Source organism: Ctenopharyngodon idella, chromosome 18 (genome assembly GCF_019924925.1).
Source record: "Ctenopharyngodon idella isolate HZGC_01 chromosome 18, HZGC01, whole genome shotgun sequence".
Lineage (NCBI taxonomy): Eukaryota > Metazoa > Chordata > Actinopteri > Cypriniformes > Xenocyprididae > Ctenopharyngodon > Ctenopharyngodon idella.
In genome coordinates, this window is record NC_067237.1 from 6376939 (window position 1) to 6394475 (window position 17537).

The following is a 17537-nucleotide window of genomic DNA, read 5'->3' on the forward strand; positions in this document are numbered from 1 at the left end:
TGCTTCTGTCCAACAACAATTTACTTCATAGTTTTTCCAAAACATTTCAGGAGAGAGATCACCAGTCCTGTCCTCCACCTCGCTGTACCTCTGATTAATGTATAATTCCAAAGAGTGTTTTATTTCCCACTGGAGACCAAGTCTGCTGACAGGAGACTGCACAGATTACTGTTTCCTCTCTTCCTGAGGAACAAAGGCCTTTTCCAGCCACTTGATAATTTCTAAATGGTGAGAAATATCATGTTGTCTCAGCTTCCAAAACTAGGTTAAAGGCCTGTATTTCTGTTGAATGGTGGAGTTGAGCTAGTAACAAAAATGTTTTTTGTTTTTTTTTTGTTTGTTTTTAGACATGGTAGTACTGTGGTATTATTTGAAGTATATGAATGCATTTCTGTGTCATTGTATGTATCAATGTACCCAGTAGTATTATAATGTGATACACTGTAAATAATGATATGATCAAGTCATGGCAACATATGTTTTTTTTTCCATTACTTTAACTCTAACCAATTTTAACTTCATGTTTAGTTATACGAGATTCAATTAGACAAGATAAAAAAAAGAGCGGAATTGACTTCTCAGCTAATTTGATTATACTTAAAAATGTAAGGCAGCAACTAAACAACATTTAAATTGAATTAGGTCAAATGGACTGTAAGGGGCTTTTTATTTCTTTTTATATGTTTATGATGATTATTCAATACAGCAGGCATATGTGACACCTACCATAAGAGATGTAGTTAAATTTATTGGAGCTGTTTTACACTTCACAAACTCATCTGAGCTGTAAATATAAATGTTTACACAGACATACAGATAAAGCATAAATCCTTTTGACACAGATTCACAACAGCAGGAATCAACGGATCAGACATGAATGTTGATTCACATATAACTCACATGTGGATTGTCATGACAGAGCCACTGTAGTCTGACTGTTTAGATTTTACCAGGTCAACTGCATCTGTGATCCAAAGGAAAGATTTCTTTTCTTGTAATTGTAACCTTGTAATTGTATGACCAAAATGTCTTCTTTAAAATTTCCTGCGATTGTTAAACCCTGCAAAATTGCTGAAGCAGTTACGAAATGTAGTTACACTAGCAGTAAAAAGCATTCTGTAGCAGTAAAAAACATTGTGCCTGAGGGCTGGCATATACACAGAGAGACTGAATTCATTGTGCTGGGTGATGACTTGTATCGTTAGAGAAAGGGCAAGATATATATGAACATGGATGGTGAGAGGGTAATGCAGCAGTGAGGTACAATATGTTGCTAGAATGGCAAAGACTGATATGCTGCAACACTTTGACCTATCAACAAGGGTGTATAACCACATCACATCAGAAAACGTGATTTATGTGTTGCTATGTGTATGTAAACTATCTATAATTTGGGGGGACAAAATGTGAGTGAAATATTTTGTTATTATATTTTTATTCACTTAATGAAGTTTATTTAACAAAGTTAAATCCTACACAGCCCCATACACTGTAAAACTAAATAAGTTCAGAATAGTCAAAACATTTGATGGAACTTATTACCTCAAAACATTTAAGTAAACTAACTCATTTTTTTAAGTTAGTAGAACTTTTTGTAGCAAGTGAGGCGGGGCCGAGAGCTGTGGAAGCGGAGCAAGGTCAGTGTGGTGCACAGGTGTCTCTCATTAAAAATCACGTCACCAGCATCCCTTTCGTCCCACAGATCTCAGCCTCGCCCCACTCATAATAATGTTAATTGGGTCAATGACATGACGGGTCCTTTTTCTGTCCAAAGGCCTTAATAATAATAATAATAATAATAATAAAAAGATATGATATCCAGAGTACGTAAGGTAGTACAACTAAATCTCATTTATTGAATCCAAAAGGTTTTAATTATATTTTGCTACATATAAAGGTATTTTAAAGATTTTGAAGTGTCAAAAGGTCATTCGATTTAACCATCCAAAGGCCAATACAGTAATTTCACTTGTGATTAAAATATCTTAAAAAGTATTAAATGTTTTTTTTTTTTTTTTTTTTTTTTATTCTGGCATGATTTGATAACATCATATATCAACATAGTGCAAAATGGTATTAAAATTATGTGTAGAAGTCGTTGCTTTGTTATGAGAAGGAATGTCTGGAAAAATGAATTTTATTAATGTCATTTGGAGTAACCAATATAAAGGGACCATTTTGGATCAAGTCTTGTGGTCAATATCATGTGACAGGATGTGACATCATTCAGACACCTGCAAATGACCACATGGTCATGATGCAAAGTAACTAACTCTCTCTTAACTAATTGAAAAATTCATGTATTTACTTGCTCATACGCATGTCCCGAAACATCAGGTCATTCGGTATAACCTCTATAAAACATGGAAAATGTTGTAATATTTTAAAAACTTGTACTAAATATAAAATGTTTGATTGTCCTTTTGCTAGCTAGCTAGCTAGCAAGCTAACTAGCTGGCTTGCTAGATATCAGCCTATTAGCATTGTTTGAAAATATTGTCATAACCAAAATGTCGTTCAGTAAAACCTAAATTTTGGTTAAACCGAATGACTTTTTTTGGACAAATTTTGTCTATCCTGAAAAAAAAATAAAAGATAAAAGCAGTGTTAACTGTTTATAAAAACCACATAATCTGATTTGTTAACACTTAATAAAACTTCAAAATGACTTATATCTCCATTAATTTTTTTTTTTTTTTTTACACTTTTAAAACCCTTATTCGTCAATGACCCAATTACATACAGTTCATTTACATCACATTCAGATCTTGGTTAAATGTTGAATAGCAAATAACACATGCTATCATGACTGTCAAAGAGACTCAGTCAACTCAATCATATTAAGTTCAGCTTACTACAATGAAATTTTGTTCACACAACTTTTTTCTATTAAGTACAATGAACTTCCATTATTATTTGTGTGGAACAAACTCTTTTCATTTAATTAATTTCACTGTTCGGTTTTACAGTGTACACAGCAGTGTTTTGACACATTCCTCCCATAAATAGAAATAGAACTCTTTTTTTCTTCTTCTTCTTTAAAATCATTTAAAAAGCGTACTGAACCCAAACTTTGAATGTAAATGCAAGTGTATATATATAATTCATATTGATGTGTGTGTGTGTGTGTGTGTGTGTGTGTGTGTGTGTGTAATGCCTTCATGTCAGACATAACTTCTTCATCTATAGCTACAAAAACATGTCACTTTGTATACATGCAAAAATCACTTATTATTGTAGTGTCAAAGACATTTGTGTTCCTCTGTCAGAGAATGATCCCCAAACACACAAAGCTTGTCCAAGCTACACAGATCTGTAAATAATTCAAAGAGATTGAGAATGACTGGTGACTAGAGGTGTTGAGGAGACGGAAGCGAGCCAGGGAGCATATGGGCCGAGTGGGAGTGTTTGTGCGGGGGAGCGCTCTTTAATCTCAGAGGCCCACAGTCAGCCGAGAGGCAGCCAGAGGACAGAGTGTTAGAGTGAATCAAGTACTGCTTTACATAAAGATACTCCATTGTTGTCAGCACAGATGCACTGAAAACACAGCTGACTACCAAATTGGTCGAATTCAGTTTTGCACTTAGCAGCATGGACTAAATGAGGGTCTCTTCTCTCACAATGTTGAGGGTTCGTTTTGAAGGTAGATGTGAAATCATATTCTTTTGTTTAAAGACACTTGCATGTTGGATGTTTGTAACATTTTACAGAAAAATTATGTTTTGTCCTGTAAACTCTAATATAACTTTAGTATAGTTTTATTTCATTGTATGGTAAGGTAACTTACAGTTAACATGTTTTTACTGTAGCATGTTTGTATTCCTTTACTGTTAAAATGACATTTATTACAGTGTATTGTTATTGCTCATATTTAGATATGTGTGTAATTGAAGACATCATATTGTAACTTAGACATCATTTATGTGCTACGGCCAAAATACCTAAAATCATGTGGTTGAAATCAAGAGGTGTGCTGTTACTTTTCTAAGTGATCAGACTTACTATTATCTTTCTATTTCTTTCTTTTTTTTTTTTTTCCTAAAGTCAAAATAAAACGGATTATTATAGAAAGTTTTACAAGAAAATACTATTTCTTTCTTTCTACTTAAATTTCATGTTTAATTCGCTTACTTGCAGTGTCTTTGTAATTACGTGGGAAATATACCAGCAATACCTGACTGAAATTTGCTTCAAAGTAAAATACCCTATCAACCACATAGCAACAGCATGGCAAACACCCACAACACACTGCAAAAAGTGTTAACCTGGAATTAGTTATTAGTTACTACAGCTATTTCGACCTGATTTAACCCATACAATGTATGTTTGGTGGTACAAATTAATGTATTTAGGTTGATTCACCAATATTAAATAATATTTTTGACTTGATTACAGTAAGTTAATTTGGATGTTAGCATTTTTAGCTTACCATTTATTATAAAATGGTTAGTTCCTGTCCTTGATTCTGATTGGTCAATAGCTGTGTTTTATTCATGATAAAACACGGCTATGACTGCTTCACCCAATGGTTCTGTGTATCACTACACAACACCCTTAGCAACCACTCTTAGCAATGTAAACTGTATGTTCTCAATTGATATTGTTCATTGAAGCTTACTGTATCATGTAGAAGAGTACTGTGAGAAAGAGATCAAGTGAGCGAGTTTATTTATTTATGGGCTTTTTGTGCCTTTATTCAGATAGGACAGTAGAGAGCAGACAGGAAAGCATTGGGGCAGAGAGAGGGGGCAGGATCGGCAAAGGACCTCAGGATGGGAATCGAACTCGGGTCGCCGTGAACGCATTTGCGGCATGTGTCAGCACACTAACCACTAGGCTATTGGCGCCGACAGAGCGAGTTTATTACCTGCATTCAGATTCAGCATTTTCTTTCAGGTCAGTCCTATGTTCATAATAAAAAATCTGTTTAAATGTCTGATGTATTATCTTGTCCTTTTAACAGTTTTCCCATGATTGACAGCGCTAGTCAAAGCATTTGTCAGTTGCGTCTTGTTCCGTGTTCAAAACAATTCAGACTTTTCAATATAAAAGTCTTTGCTACTGACTGACACACTCATAAAGACAGTCTTTGCCGCCATCTAATGGCGTGAAAATGTAACTTCTGTTGCTGTTCACGGTCAGGGACTATTTTTTCCAGCGGAAGGAAAGCTTTTAGAAAAAGTTTACTTCATGAAAGTTGCATTGATACATATTTCTGGCTTTAATATTTGTATTGTGTGGTAACCGTTTTATAAAAGCAATAAGGTACTCGAGGCTGGTGCTTTATCGTGAATAATATCGCTGTATCGCTTCGCGTCGTGCCTAACAATGCCCTTCAGCCGTGACTTGTTCACGATACAGCACATAGCTTACCTCTCGTAGCTTATTGCTTACTTATAACATCAAATGTTATTTCCTTGGACTTTTACCTGGATTGTATGTTGTTAACACTGAATTCAATTCATTCTCTCCCTTCGGATCTAATATCCTCCCCTCTTGTAGGGATGTGACACTTTTTCTGGGCAACACGGCAGCAGACTGTGATGTATAAGAAATGTGTTTTTTGTCCTGGCAATGATGCAGGTTGTACTGGAGACCTTCAACGGTTCTGGGAAGCGTCTGGCTACACAGATCATAGATATGAGGCTGGTGTGCTGACACCTGGGCAGAGACCAGCTCGAGACAGTGACGATGTTGCAGCCTGTACACACTGGGATTTATTATGCATGCAGCACAGACCATAAATAATAGAGCCAGAGCTTAGATAGCTCACTTCCAAGCCGCTGCAAATGACTAGGTTATGCGTGAACTCTGCGCCCACCGGTCCTTCATCTCTTCTCTCTCTCTCTCTCTGTTGTCTAATTCTGTTCCTGCACAAAAAACATTTGCCAGATTTAGCCATCGCATAGCGGATGTCGAACAGGGGGCGGAGAGATGTTCATGCAGCCCTGATAATTTAATGAACAACATTATCCTTAAAAAAGTATTGTGGCGGGAACCTTGTACACTGAAGGCATAAGATGGAACGACCATGACGCTTTGATATACCATGAATGATATTCATATGCATGTAGCATAGCATTTACTAAACAATACCACAAAACCTAGCATGGCCAAAACATCATTATCAAAACAACATTATCTTGGTAAACATCCAAAACTTAGTCTTGTGATGATGGATATGTGCAAAAAATATGGTACAGCCAAGGTATGTGTAACAAACATGGTGTTACCATGCTATGTCCAATTTATTTCCCATAGAAAATGCATTAGCATGATACATATTGAAAAAAAAAGTGGTATTAGCATGGTACATATCCAAAAAGCATGTAAAGAAAGTGAAAGTGACACGTGAAGGCCAAGTATGGTAACCCATACTCGGAATTTGTCCTCTGCATTTAACCCATCCAAGTTAGTGCACACACATTAGGAGCAGAGTAGTGAGTAGTGAACACACACACACACACACACACACACTGCAAACCGTGATACACACCCAGAGCAGTGGACAGCCTTTATGCTGTGGTATGTACATATCTTAAATTGTTTTTAGCATGGTACATGTCCAAAAAAAAAAAAAAAAAAAATGGTATTATGGTTCATGTCCAAAAAAAAAATGGTATTATCATAGTACATGTCCAAAAATGGCATTAACATGGTAGCCTACATTGTATTAAAACATGGTATTAGCATAAAAACAGTATCATACATATGCAAAAACAGGGTATTAGCATGGTACATGCCCAAAAGATGGTATTAGGATAATGTCCAAACATGGTTTTAGCATGGAACATATATAATAAAATCATATTAGAATGATATAGGCCTGTATCCAAAAAGCACACACTGTACATGTCCCAAAAAAATGTGTTTGTTATACAATTTGAGATTTAAGATTGGTCCCATTGTTCAGCATAAAGTCACTGAGTGCCGACAGAGCAGATCTCCTGAGTGTTTCTAATTGGAAGGACTCTTGGTTATTCTACTGAGATATGTTATCGAGTTCACCCTGGGGGCTGAATATATGAGACAGTTAACAGGATTCCTAATGTGCACCGTCTGCTGTGTATATCCAACTGGTAGAATGAGCTAAAACTGTTTTGCATTGTTAAAACATCATTTTGTATGTGACTTACATAGCCTATATAAGGAAGTTTGATTCCCCCATGGAATTAAAAAAAAAAAAAAAACCTGTGACTTTTTATCTCACAATGCTGACTGTGAGATATAAACTTGCAATTGTGAGTTATAAAGTCAGAATTTCAGTATATAAACTCACAATTGCAAGGAATATAGTCAAAATTGTGAGATATAAGCAATCTCGCAATTCTGACTTTATAACATGCAATTGTGGCTTTATATTATAACTCGCAATTGTGAGTTTATATCATGCAATTCTGAGAAAAAAAAGTCAGAATAGTGAGATAAAAAGTTCCAATTACCTTTTTTTATTCAGTGGCGGAAACAAGCTTATATACCTATATTTAGACTACATGTCAAATTCATTTCCCTACATGTGTGTCATGTAAATATGTAGTACACAACACAACTATGGCATTATTTCCATTGGGAAGCATAGATTTTTATTTTTTATTTTATTTTATTTTATTTATTTATTTATTTTTTCATTTAATGGTATTTCAATTAAAAATTTATGGTGTACACAAATTGATTGTTGTAAAGTGTTTATGACATATTTTAGTTTGTATGTACTTTTTGTTGAGGAATAGCAATAAAGTTTGCCAAATATGTGACTCATTTAGATGGTGTATAAGACAGCAAGCTTGTGTGACAAGACTACATTTCCCATCATTCTCTGTGATAGCACAATCATGATAAAACACAGATTAAAGCATCATTTACACCCATAATTACTCAATCTTTCCCCTTCTTAAATTTGTTCTACTAGCTCTAAAAAAGCCTTCTGTCTTTGTCTGGAAGTAAAAAAGAGGGAAAGAAATATGAACTTGCCCAGCAAGTTGTTATGATTATACGGCTGCAATTTTATATTGAGTTAATACGATTTCTGAACTCATAAGTTGGAACTTCCCAGGAGGACTTGAAGGCAGCATAAGTGTCTTTCTCAAGGGTACAGTAGTGATAGCTCATGCATCACCCCTTGCAATGTTTGAACCCACAACCTAGACTACTCACATATCTTGTCCTTGTATTACTTATGTCAAAAAAATACTTTTTTGTATGAATAAATAATAATATGTCTGTCAAAAATAATGTTCATTTCTTTGAATAATATTTTCTGTTTAATCGTTAGACATATGTCACAAAGCAATCGTTGGCTTTGGCTAGCCTTACAGGATATGATCATGCTATCTGGGTTCCGCTCTGTGGAAAGCATGTAGGCCTATCCTATGATCAACCAATCAGTCATTTAAGTGCTTTCAAACCATTCAAATACAATAAGACTCAAAAGAGAACTCAATTCGGTACTGGCACGCTGTCTGAGAAGAGGCTTTCTGTGTGCGTGTTTCGTGTGTCTGTTCACATAGAGCGACTTCACAGACAGCGTGCCAGTGCCGAATTGAGTTCTCTTTTGAGTCTTATTGCGCTTGATCAAACAAAAACACACACAATTATAAAATTCCTGTTTTTGACGAGTATCAATGTTAGTGTTGTCAGTGGCCTTTGTGTTCACGCGCTCATCAGATATGTCTGTGATTGGCTAAAATAATCAACGCCTCAAAAACATGTTGTAAATAGACATCAGTGACGCTCTTTACTAAGCGCTTAGACAGATACACACAGGCATCTACCAGCGGACTGGTCTGTTGATAGACGCCTGCTTTCGAATGCTCCCGTTTTTTAAAATGCTTCCATGTTCTTTCAAACGCTCTCGTACGTTGAACATTGTAGCCAGTCACAGACATATCTGATGAGTGTGTGAACACAAAGGCCAATCAGAGGTGTTTTTATGAATTCGCTCAACAGTGCTCAAAGTGTCATATTTTTAAAAGATTAATTTTGTTTATATGCATGCAATAAAACCATGCTTTTGCCTTTCTTCTTCCATCTGACCCCAGAGAGCGAGGAGTTTGGTCCAGTGTTCATTCAAGAGCCAGATGATGCAATCTTCTCCCTGGATACAGATGATAAGAAAGTGATAATGAATTGTGAAGCCAGAGGAAACCCTGTTCCGACCTACAGGTACGGTTTACTAATTTCATTAACATGGATAAGGTTATATTAAATGGATAATAAATGACATTTAATTTCTCTGGAGCTTTACTGTGAATCCTTATTATCCTGTCTGAGTGGCATTTCTGTTAGACTAATGCTAATGATGCAAATGTTAGACTTTCCTCTGTGGATTCCTAATCAGAACTGATATAATGTGCTAGAATCAAAATATGACTCACTAAACTGTACGCTCCTGCGATTCAACGTGTGCTACAGTCTCACGGAAGTTCTAACCTTTGAGAAACAGTCAGCAATTCCTCAGTGTATCTGTTTCCCGCCTGGAGGATTCGCTGAACGTCCATAAGCATAAATAAATAAATACGGGTGTTTGTGAGGTTGAATGATCCACTCGGTACGACTGAGTTCTCAGACACTGATGTGGTTTTGAGTTCTCGGTCGTAATTTAGATCGATATTACTGCCTAAGTTATAAAGACACATCAGGCTCTATGCTAACAAGCTCTTCAGTAGTTACAAGGTGATGTCTATATTCCATCAAATCCTAATAATAATAAAATACAAAAAAATATGTCCAAAAGGGGACAAAATAAACTTTGGAATATTTAACTTAATGACTAATGTCTATAATATAATTTGTAAAGGAAAAAGTTGCATTAAATTACAAAATAAGTAGAATTACTAAAGTAGAATCATTTTTGCTAATGGTCTTCGATTAGTTACCTCAGTGTATAAATCTTTAATTGTTTATCCCTCAGAATCCAATAATTTATCTTTTTTTTTTTCTTTTTTTTTTCTAATTGAGTCATTGCTTTTGCAGTTGGCTGATCAATGGAACGAATGTGGACGCAGAAGCAGATTTCCGCTACAGTTTGATTGATGGGAACTTAATAATAAACAATGCAAGTGAGGCCATCGATTATGGAAGATACCAGTGCAGAGCTGAAAACAGCATTGGCATCATCCTGAGTCGAGATGCCCTCCTGCAGTTTGCCTGTGAGTAACTGAACACATTTTGAATGCTGATATTCAGTGTTATTTTAGTATCATTGAGAAACTACACTGCCCAGCCAAAAAAAAAAAAAAAAAGTCACTGTTTGGACTTTAATAGGCAAATACTTAAGAATCTATGAATGGATAATTATTACAGTGATTATTATGTTTCTAGCATGTTATATGTTTGGCAACGGTTCTTTTAACCCTTAAAGATGGAGTGTGTAGCTTTTCATTCCTTAAACAACCATGTAGGAAGACACATCATGGCCATATTCCAGGATGACAATGTCAAGATTCACCAGGGTTAACATTGTGAAAGAATGGAACATGAATTAGCACCTCTGAGTCCAGACCTTTATTTCATTAAAAGTCTTTGGGATGTGCTGGAATAGACTTTACAGAGTGCTCACCTCTTGCCTTGTCAATACTAGATCTTGACTAAAAATTGATGCACCTCTTGATGGAAATAACATCACAACATTTATTTCCATCGAGAGGTGCATCATTTTTTGGTCAAGGTCTTGTATTGACAATGCAAGAGGTGAGCGCTCTATAAAGTCTACTCTAGCACATCCCAAAAACTTACACTGAGGTTAAGGTCAGTGCCACTAGGACAGGAAATACAACAAAAGTCCACAAGACAGGGGAACACAGACTGGGATCATGACACATATAACATGCTAGAAAAATAATAATCACTGTAATAATGATCCATCCATAGACTCTTAAGTATTTGCCTATTTAAATCCAAACAGCGCCTTTTTTTTTTTTTTTTTTTGGCCGGGAAGTGTATTATAGTTTTTAAATTAATAGAGTTTTTATTTTTTTTATTATTATTTTGCTCATATTAATTTTATTAATTTTTATTTCAGTTTTAGTCATTTTAGTAGTACATCATGTTAAATAAAAATGAGAAATGTTTATATTTTATATTATATTTAATTTCAGTTTTTTCACTTATTCAAGAAATGCTTTTTTTTTTTTAAATGGTTTTAGTTTTAGCTAATAGCCCTGCTGAAATTAGTTGGGTTGATTTAAATGGAGCCACCACTTTCCTTCTATTTGATTCTGCATTGATCTGGTGTGTGTTTCCTGTACAACAATGTAACTCAATTTGTAACCACTATAGTATGATGCATCATTGTGGAAACATTGGGCATTAGAGTGAAAAGTTTATTTGAATTTTTTATTTCTATATTTCATATTGATATTATGCTCACCTGGCATGTCCAAATGCCCACCCTAAGATTGCCTCCTACTAATGCTACTGATTAAAAGTAAATGCAATTAAAGGTATTCCCCTGATTCTTTGCTCCTTTCCTTAAAATGTAGCCCCAAAGTTGTCTCCATCACATGGAAAAGTGCCCTTAACACTTTGCTTCACAAAACAAGAGCAAAAACGCATTTCTTTCCCTAGTAATCCCTTGGCTTCCCTCCAAAATATCATCACAAGCCACGGAAGCATGCAGTGTAGAGCTAGAGGCGCAATTGCTTGCTGGAAAACACACTGTTAGTTTTGCTTACAGTTTCCCCAAGAGCGATGGCCATAATAGCCTTATTGGCGTACCCAACGGGATTGTGTACTTCACTATTCACTGCCCATGGTGTTTTTTTTTTTTTGTAGAAAAACGAACACTTAGTATATATGTGATGTAGCATTCTTACGGGCAGTAAATGTATTACAGCTGTGGTTAGGAAGCCTGTTTTTCGCTTCCCAAACTGTAGTATTGAAGAGGTGTTCACTCGTGTTCTCTCGCCTACATGAAGAATGGATTCCGCCTTGCATTTTCTGCTCTCCTTCTATCAAAAAGAACACTGCAAACAAGATCCTAAAGTCATCCGGTCTTTTCTTTGAGTCTCTATATTAGATGCCAACCCACATGAACACACTGTTCTGTTCATTTTTTATTTTTTTTTGTCTGTCGTCCTTGTCCATCGCCTGGCTGTAACCTTGCTCCGCTCATTGTGTGCCCATTCTGAAGGCCTGTCGGAGAGACAAAAGAAAGCTCTTGGCAGCAGACATTGGGATGCAGAGCTTTTCCCAGGCCTCCACATAACAAATGGCCACCATTCATCACCCTGTTGGACACCCAAGGATCTTTCACTCTTATTGGCAGGGGGCGATCTCATGAGTCTGACATGGTGCTGCGTCCATGCGCAATGAGGTTACGATAAAATGAATTAACCATTATCGCACCTTGCCACCAAAGCCAATTTGAAACGCTGTTCACAACCTATTTTACTTCCACTTGCTGATGTATTAGCGAGTGAAACGGGACATTCAGTGAGGAAAGGGGTGGGACTTGATTTTCTCCGATGAGAATTGATTGGATCGTCAAAAATAAGAAGGCATATATTTGAGTAACTGATGAATCATGCATATTAACACTAAGAAAATGCATTAAGAAAGTAAATAAGTCACTTTTATTCATGATGACCAAGCCGATGCTCCTATTCTTTGTTGAATATTAAAAAGGTTTGTTTTTTATGCATTACAATAGTATAGTTTATTAGTTTGTATATAGTTTGTTATCAGATTATATCAGTACTGCCAAAGTGTAATATTGAAATGAGGTGCGTTAAGCGTTAGTGAACTATGGTCGCAAGTTCCGTCAATATTAACTTAGCTCAAAGATTTGGTGTTTCCCGAAACCATAGTTCCAACAAACATTCGCAAACAACATTGCAAAGTTGTATGGTTAGAACTACAGCTCTCAACCTGTTATTAGAAGCGTGGTTTCTTCTTAGTATAACATGTAGAGTAAAGTTATAAAGTAAAGTAAAGATCATGCTTTGAGCAAAATAAGCATGCAGTGCACTGCAGTGCACTGGAAACATCTGGAAATAAATAAAAACAACAGAGATCAAAATATTAAAGTATTCCTCAGATACTGTTCATTATTTACAGCAATTATCTGACATTAAAGGATTAGTTCACCCAAAAATTTAAATTACCCCATGATTTACTCACCCCCAAGCCATCCTAGGTGTATACACTGTAAAAAGTAATACACTATATCTACTCCATAAAATTTTGGCAACAGATTACAAGCAATATTATTAATTAAATTCAACGAATAGAATTGAGTTAGAATTAATCAAATTAATTCCTTAAAGGTCAACCATTTAAAACAAGTAAAATTTAAGTCAAATTTAAACAAAAATATCTGAATAACAGACAGACGTCAAAGATGAATAAGGAGCTCTTTATTTTTTAATTGCAAACATTGAAGACACCTGATAACAACAAGCAGAATCACTGAAGGAACGAGAAACACAAGAATTAACGGAGGTTTAGATGTTGATATTGATTTTATTAAAAATGTTTAGTCACCATTATGGTGATCAGTGTTTCATTTAGTTGGGCAGTTTGACTCCTTTATGTCAGTTTGTGGTTTTTGTAATGTTTGCTAATTTTACACATTTTAAATAGTTGACTTTTAAGGAATTAATTTGATTAATTCTAACTCAATTCTTATATGTTGAATTTGATAATAATATTGTGTGTAATCTGTTGCCACAATTTTATTGAGTAGATAGAGTGTACTACTTTTTACAGTGTATAACTTTCTTCTTTCAGATGAATACAATCAGAGTTATATTAAATAATGTCCTATGTTCCAATCTTTATAATGACAGTAAATAGAGGATGAGATTTGAATCCCCAAAAAGTGTATCCATCCATCGTAAAAGATATCCACGCAGCTCCGGTAGGTTAATAAAGGCCTTTTGATGCAAAGCAATGCATTTGTGTAAGAAAAATATCCATATTTAAAACTTTAAAAATTAAAATAACTAGCTTCCAACAGACAGGCATACGCATCGATTTATGGCGAAAGAGTGAATTCTGACCCGACGCATGATGTATTGACGGACGCGGAAGCGCAGAGGAGAGAGAAAAACAAAACACCCCTTGTTTACACTACATGCGTGTGCGGCGCGTTATGGCTCCGGCGAGGTTTCGTTCTGTCCTCTATGCGGTGTCAACTCACACCAGAAGCATTTCAGAAGCAAAGCGGCTGGATTCGCGAGACCACTAGATTTGCCTGTCCGACATTGTTTTCCTTGATTTTTCGTGTTTTTAATGGCTAAATGGTTATATTTGAAGAGTTCGGTTCCAAAACATTATAAATCCATTTTGATTAATTTGAGTAAAAAGGTGTTTTCTTTACCAAGAAAGTGGCAAGATGAAAACCACTATTTTCTGTTTTAAACTTTCACATAGAATCTTTTGGTTATAAAAACATTAAACCAAAAATCAAATCTAGATTTTGATTTTCAAAGGTTTATTATAAAAACGGATTATTTTCATCAATGGCGTCAAAATTATTAATTTTTCTCTTTTTGTTGATCACAAAGTACAAAGCAGATAAGGAAAACTAGGATGCCGGGTGTATTCAGAGCAATGCCATTACTGTTTACAGTGTGTGGAATGGTGCGGTGTGATTGGTTGAGCGGATATATATCGCATTCTGCAGAGAAAGGAGACTGGCGTTTGTCGCGTTTTGAAAAGAAATGGAGAAAACATGACAGAATAACACAACGCATTTTGCGCAAAATTAATAACTGACTTTTCAATACCGACCAGATACAATACTGAATTTGACGGAAACTCATTTTTTTTTTTTAAATGGCGTTTATCGCATTTTGGAACCAAACTCTTCATTTTGTCCAGTTTAATTGTGTTTATTGCTATGCCATACTTTATTTTGCTGTAGCCTACAGACGAAGTTAATACACTTAAAAGTCCAGTTATGGACGACAAGGACAAACATTTTTCAAGTTTTTCAACTTTGAATCTCTTGTCGTCAATTTCTGGCCTTCTAGTGATGTGAAATATGAGCAGGAGTCTTCACAGGGTGATTATTTTGACTTTATTTTGTATTTGAGCTGCGCGGCTTGGATGCGGTGTAAACACAAGCATTGACTTGAGTGGCTGCGGATCAGTTCCGGTAGCCGTGTCGCAGCCGTATCGTGCCACGGTGTAAATAAGGGGACACCGGTCATGAATTAGAAGTCTAAAATGAGAATTTTTAAAGAGAAATTTTGGAGGATTTCAATATAAGAGGAGCTTGAGTTTGCTGACCAGCCCTATTTGTTTGAACAGCGAGAGGCATCAAAGCTTCTCGACGTGCGTACGACTGTCTGCCGGAAGCTAGTTATTTTTTTAGTTTTTAAAGTTTTAAATATGGATATTTTTCTTCAACAAATGCATCACTTCACTTCAGAAGGCCTTTATTAACCCCCTGGAGCCGTCTGGATATCTTTTATGATGGATTGTTGCACTTTTTTGAGCTTCAAAATCTCATCCTCTATTCACTGCCATTATAAAGCTTGGAAGAGCCAGGACATTAATTAATATAACTCAGATTGTATTCGTCTGAAAGAAGGAAGTCATATACACCTAGGATGCCTTGAGGGTGAGTAAATCATGGGGTAATTTCACTTTTGGGTGAACTATCACCCAAACTTTAAGTCAATCTTGAAACGATGAATTGGCAAGTCATCACTCACCACCTGCATGACGTCAAGAGTCCTAACCAACGTGTTGTGAATGACAGATGTGTGACACTTTCGGGAAACAGTCATGTTAGCTATAGTTAGTTTTTTCACCGATGCAGCATACCATTTTAGTTAAGTAGCAGGTTACGTGCTTGTTTGGGAAACACATCCCTGATCAGGATTCACTCTGATTCTTTTAGACTTTCTTTTAGACATTCAAGAACAGGGCAATCTGAAGTGCACTTAAAAGCCGCAAGAGCTGATTTCTGCTGGCAGCTACTGCTGTGCAATTTCAAAATGATTAAAGGCAATGATTCCCTGTGTGGAGTGCATTGGTTGAGGTCTCGGTTCATGAAATGCAAACAGCTCTACTAGCCAGCCAGCGGTAGGGGAACATTTAGCTCGGATCTCTTTGTTTGCTGTCTTTGATTGAGGAAGCCGGGCATGAGTTTCCCAGAGATGGTCAACTGTGCCGTTTGGAGAGGGGCCTAGTCTTTGAGCCTGGCCACTGATGTCAAAGCCCTCCCTTGGTAAGAGACCTCTCACAACTCTTGCCAGGGAAACCGGTTGGTGTGCACAGACTATCCACAGCTCCCCTGGAGATTCAGAAATGCATTTTTCTATAAAAAAGAGGGAGAGAAAGAAAACCACTAGTCTGTATTCCTTTCACAGTTTGTGTTGTGCCCCTAAAGCATTCCCTGTTGGCCCTTTTTTCTGTCTCTTTGTTTTGAGAAGCAGAACTCCCTGGTTCAAGCTAGTTACCAGACCACGCTTTGAAGGCTGCAGGCAGAGGGAGTGTCTCTGATCTCACTCCCTTCTGAGATCCAACCCTCTCTCAGCAGACCCCTCCAAAGTGGAAGGATGTGGCTTAGGTATCATGGCTTGAAAGAACAAGCCTGTGGATATGTACATAGGGCGGTTCTGTTCAGAACTCCACTCTGTTTGACCACAGAAAGCAGGGCCATCAGGAACTGGATTCTCTGAACTAGAAAGTGTCTAAATTTGAGGGAGTTAGGCCTATGCTTTCTATTTAAAGGCCCTGATGCATTAAAGGTGCATAGCGCCTCATGAGCACCATTCTGAATCCTACAGTAAAATCACACTAGGTATCATGGACTTGTGGACTTGAGGGTGTTGCTGCAAGTCCTAAAAGCTGCAAGAACAAATAAAGCCATTTGGGACAAAGCCACAGTTGATTATGGTACAAATAACCAGAGATGGAACGTTATGAAAATTTCATATCACAATTAGAGTTAGAATAAGATTGATCACAGTATTGTTAAAATGTGCTGGAAATGTTCAAAAAGTACTGATACACACAATAATAAAATAATTTCACATAGTTTTATACGATGGGTGGGTTATCATGTTATCATGTAATCTATCATGTTGTCTACCATCATGTACTACCATGTACTACATGTTCAAATAAAGTTTTGACCATTTTTTTTTTTTTTTATAAAATGGTAAATCTAATGTTTAAATCACTTTTAAGAAAATGGATGAGTAAAAATAATTATTGATTTTAAGTATTTTATCTGCTCCGTGAATAATTCTAGATACCTTATTATCCGAATTGTTTATATTTTTAGAATGCATCTCAGATTATTTTACAAAATTGTGCATAAAACATAAAACAAATAAAATGAATAAAACAGTGGATAAAAATTTGGTCTGATTTTTATATTGGTTTGAACAAAAATGGCAGACAGGCTAAATGAAAATGAAAACTTAATGCCCATGAATTTATTAACAGGCGATGATGTCATATGTTTTGATTTTAGTTGACTTAAATAACTTGCCCTCCGAGCAGAAATGAACAAGCATTTCCTGTAAACCTAATCAGGCACGTAGTAGTGCTGTTAACTTTACCTAAAAATACATTCA

At 36.1% G+C, this 17537-nt stretch overlaps 1 protein-coding gene across 4 annotated transcripts in view; it reads left to right on the forward strand.

Moving 5' to 3' along the window:
* Window positions 1-17537, forward strand: part of cntn5 (contactin 5) — a 329953-nt gene that overhangs the window by 176217 nt on the left and 136199 nt on the right. For all 4 annotated transcript variants that reach the window (XM_051870641.1, XM_051870638.1, XM_051870642.1 and 1 more), the window contains exons 4-5: window positions 9039-9162; window positions 9973-10148. In XM_051870641.1, coding sequence (XP_051726601.1) covers window positions 9039-9162; window positions 9973-10148 — 300 coding nt within the window. The remainder of the gene's footprint in view (window positions 1-9038; window positions 9163-9972; window positions 10149-17537) is intronic.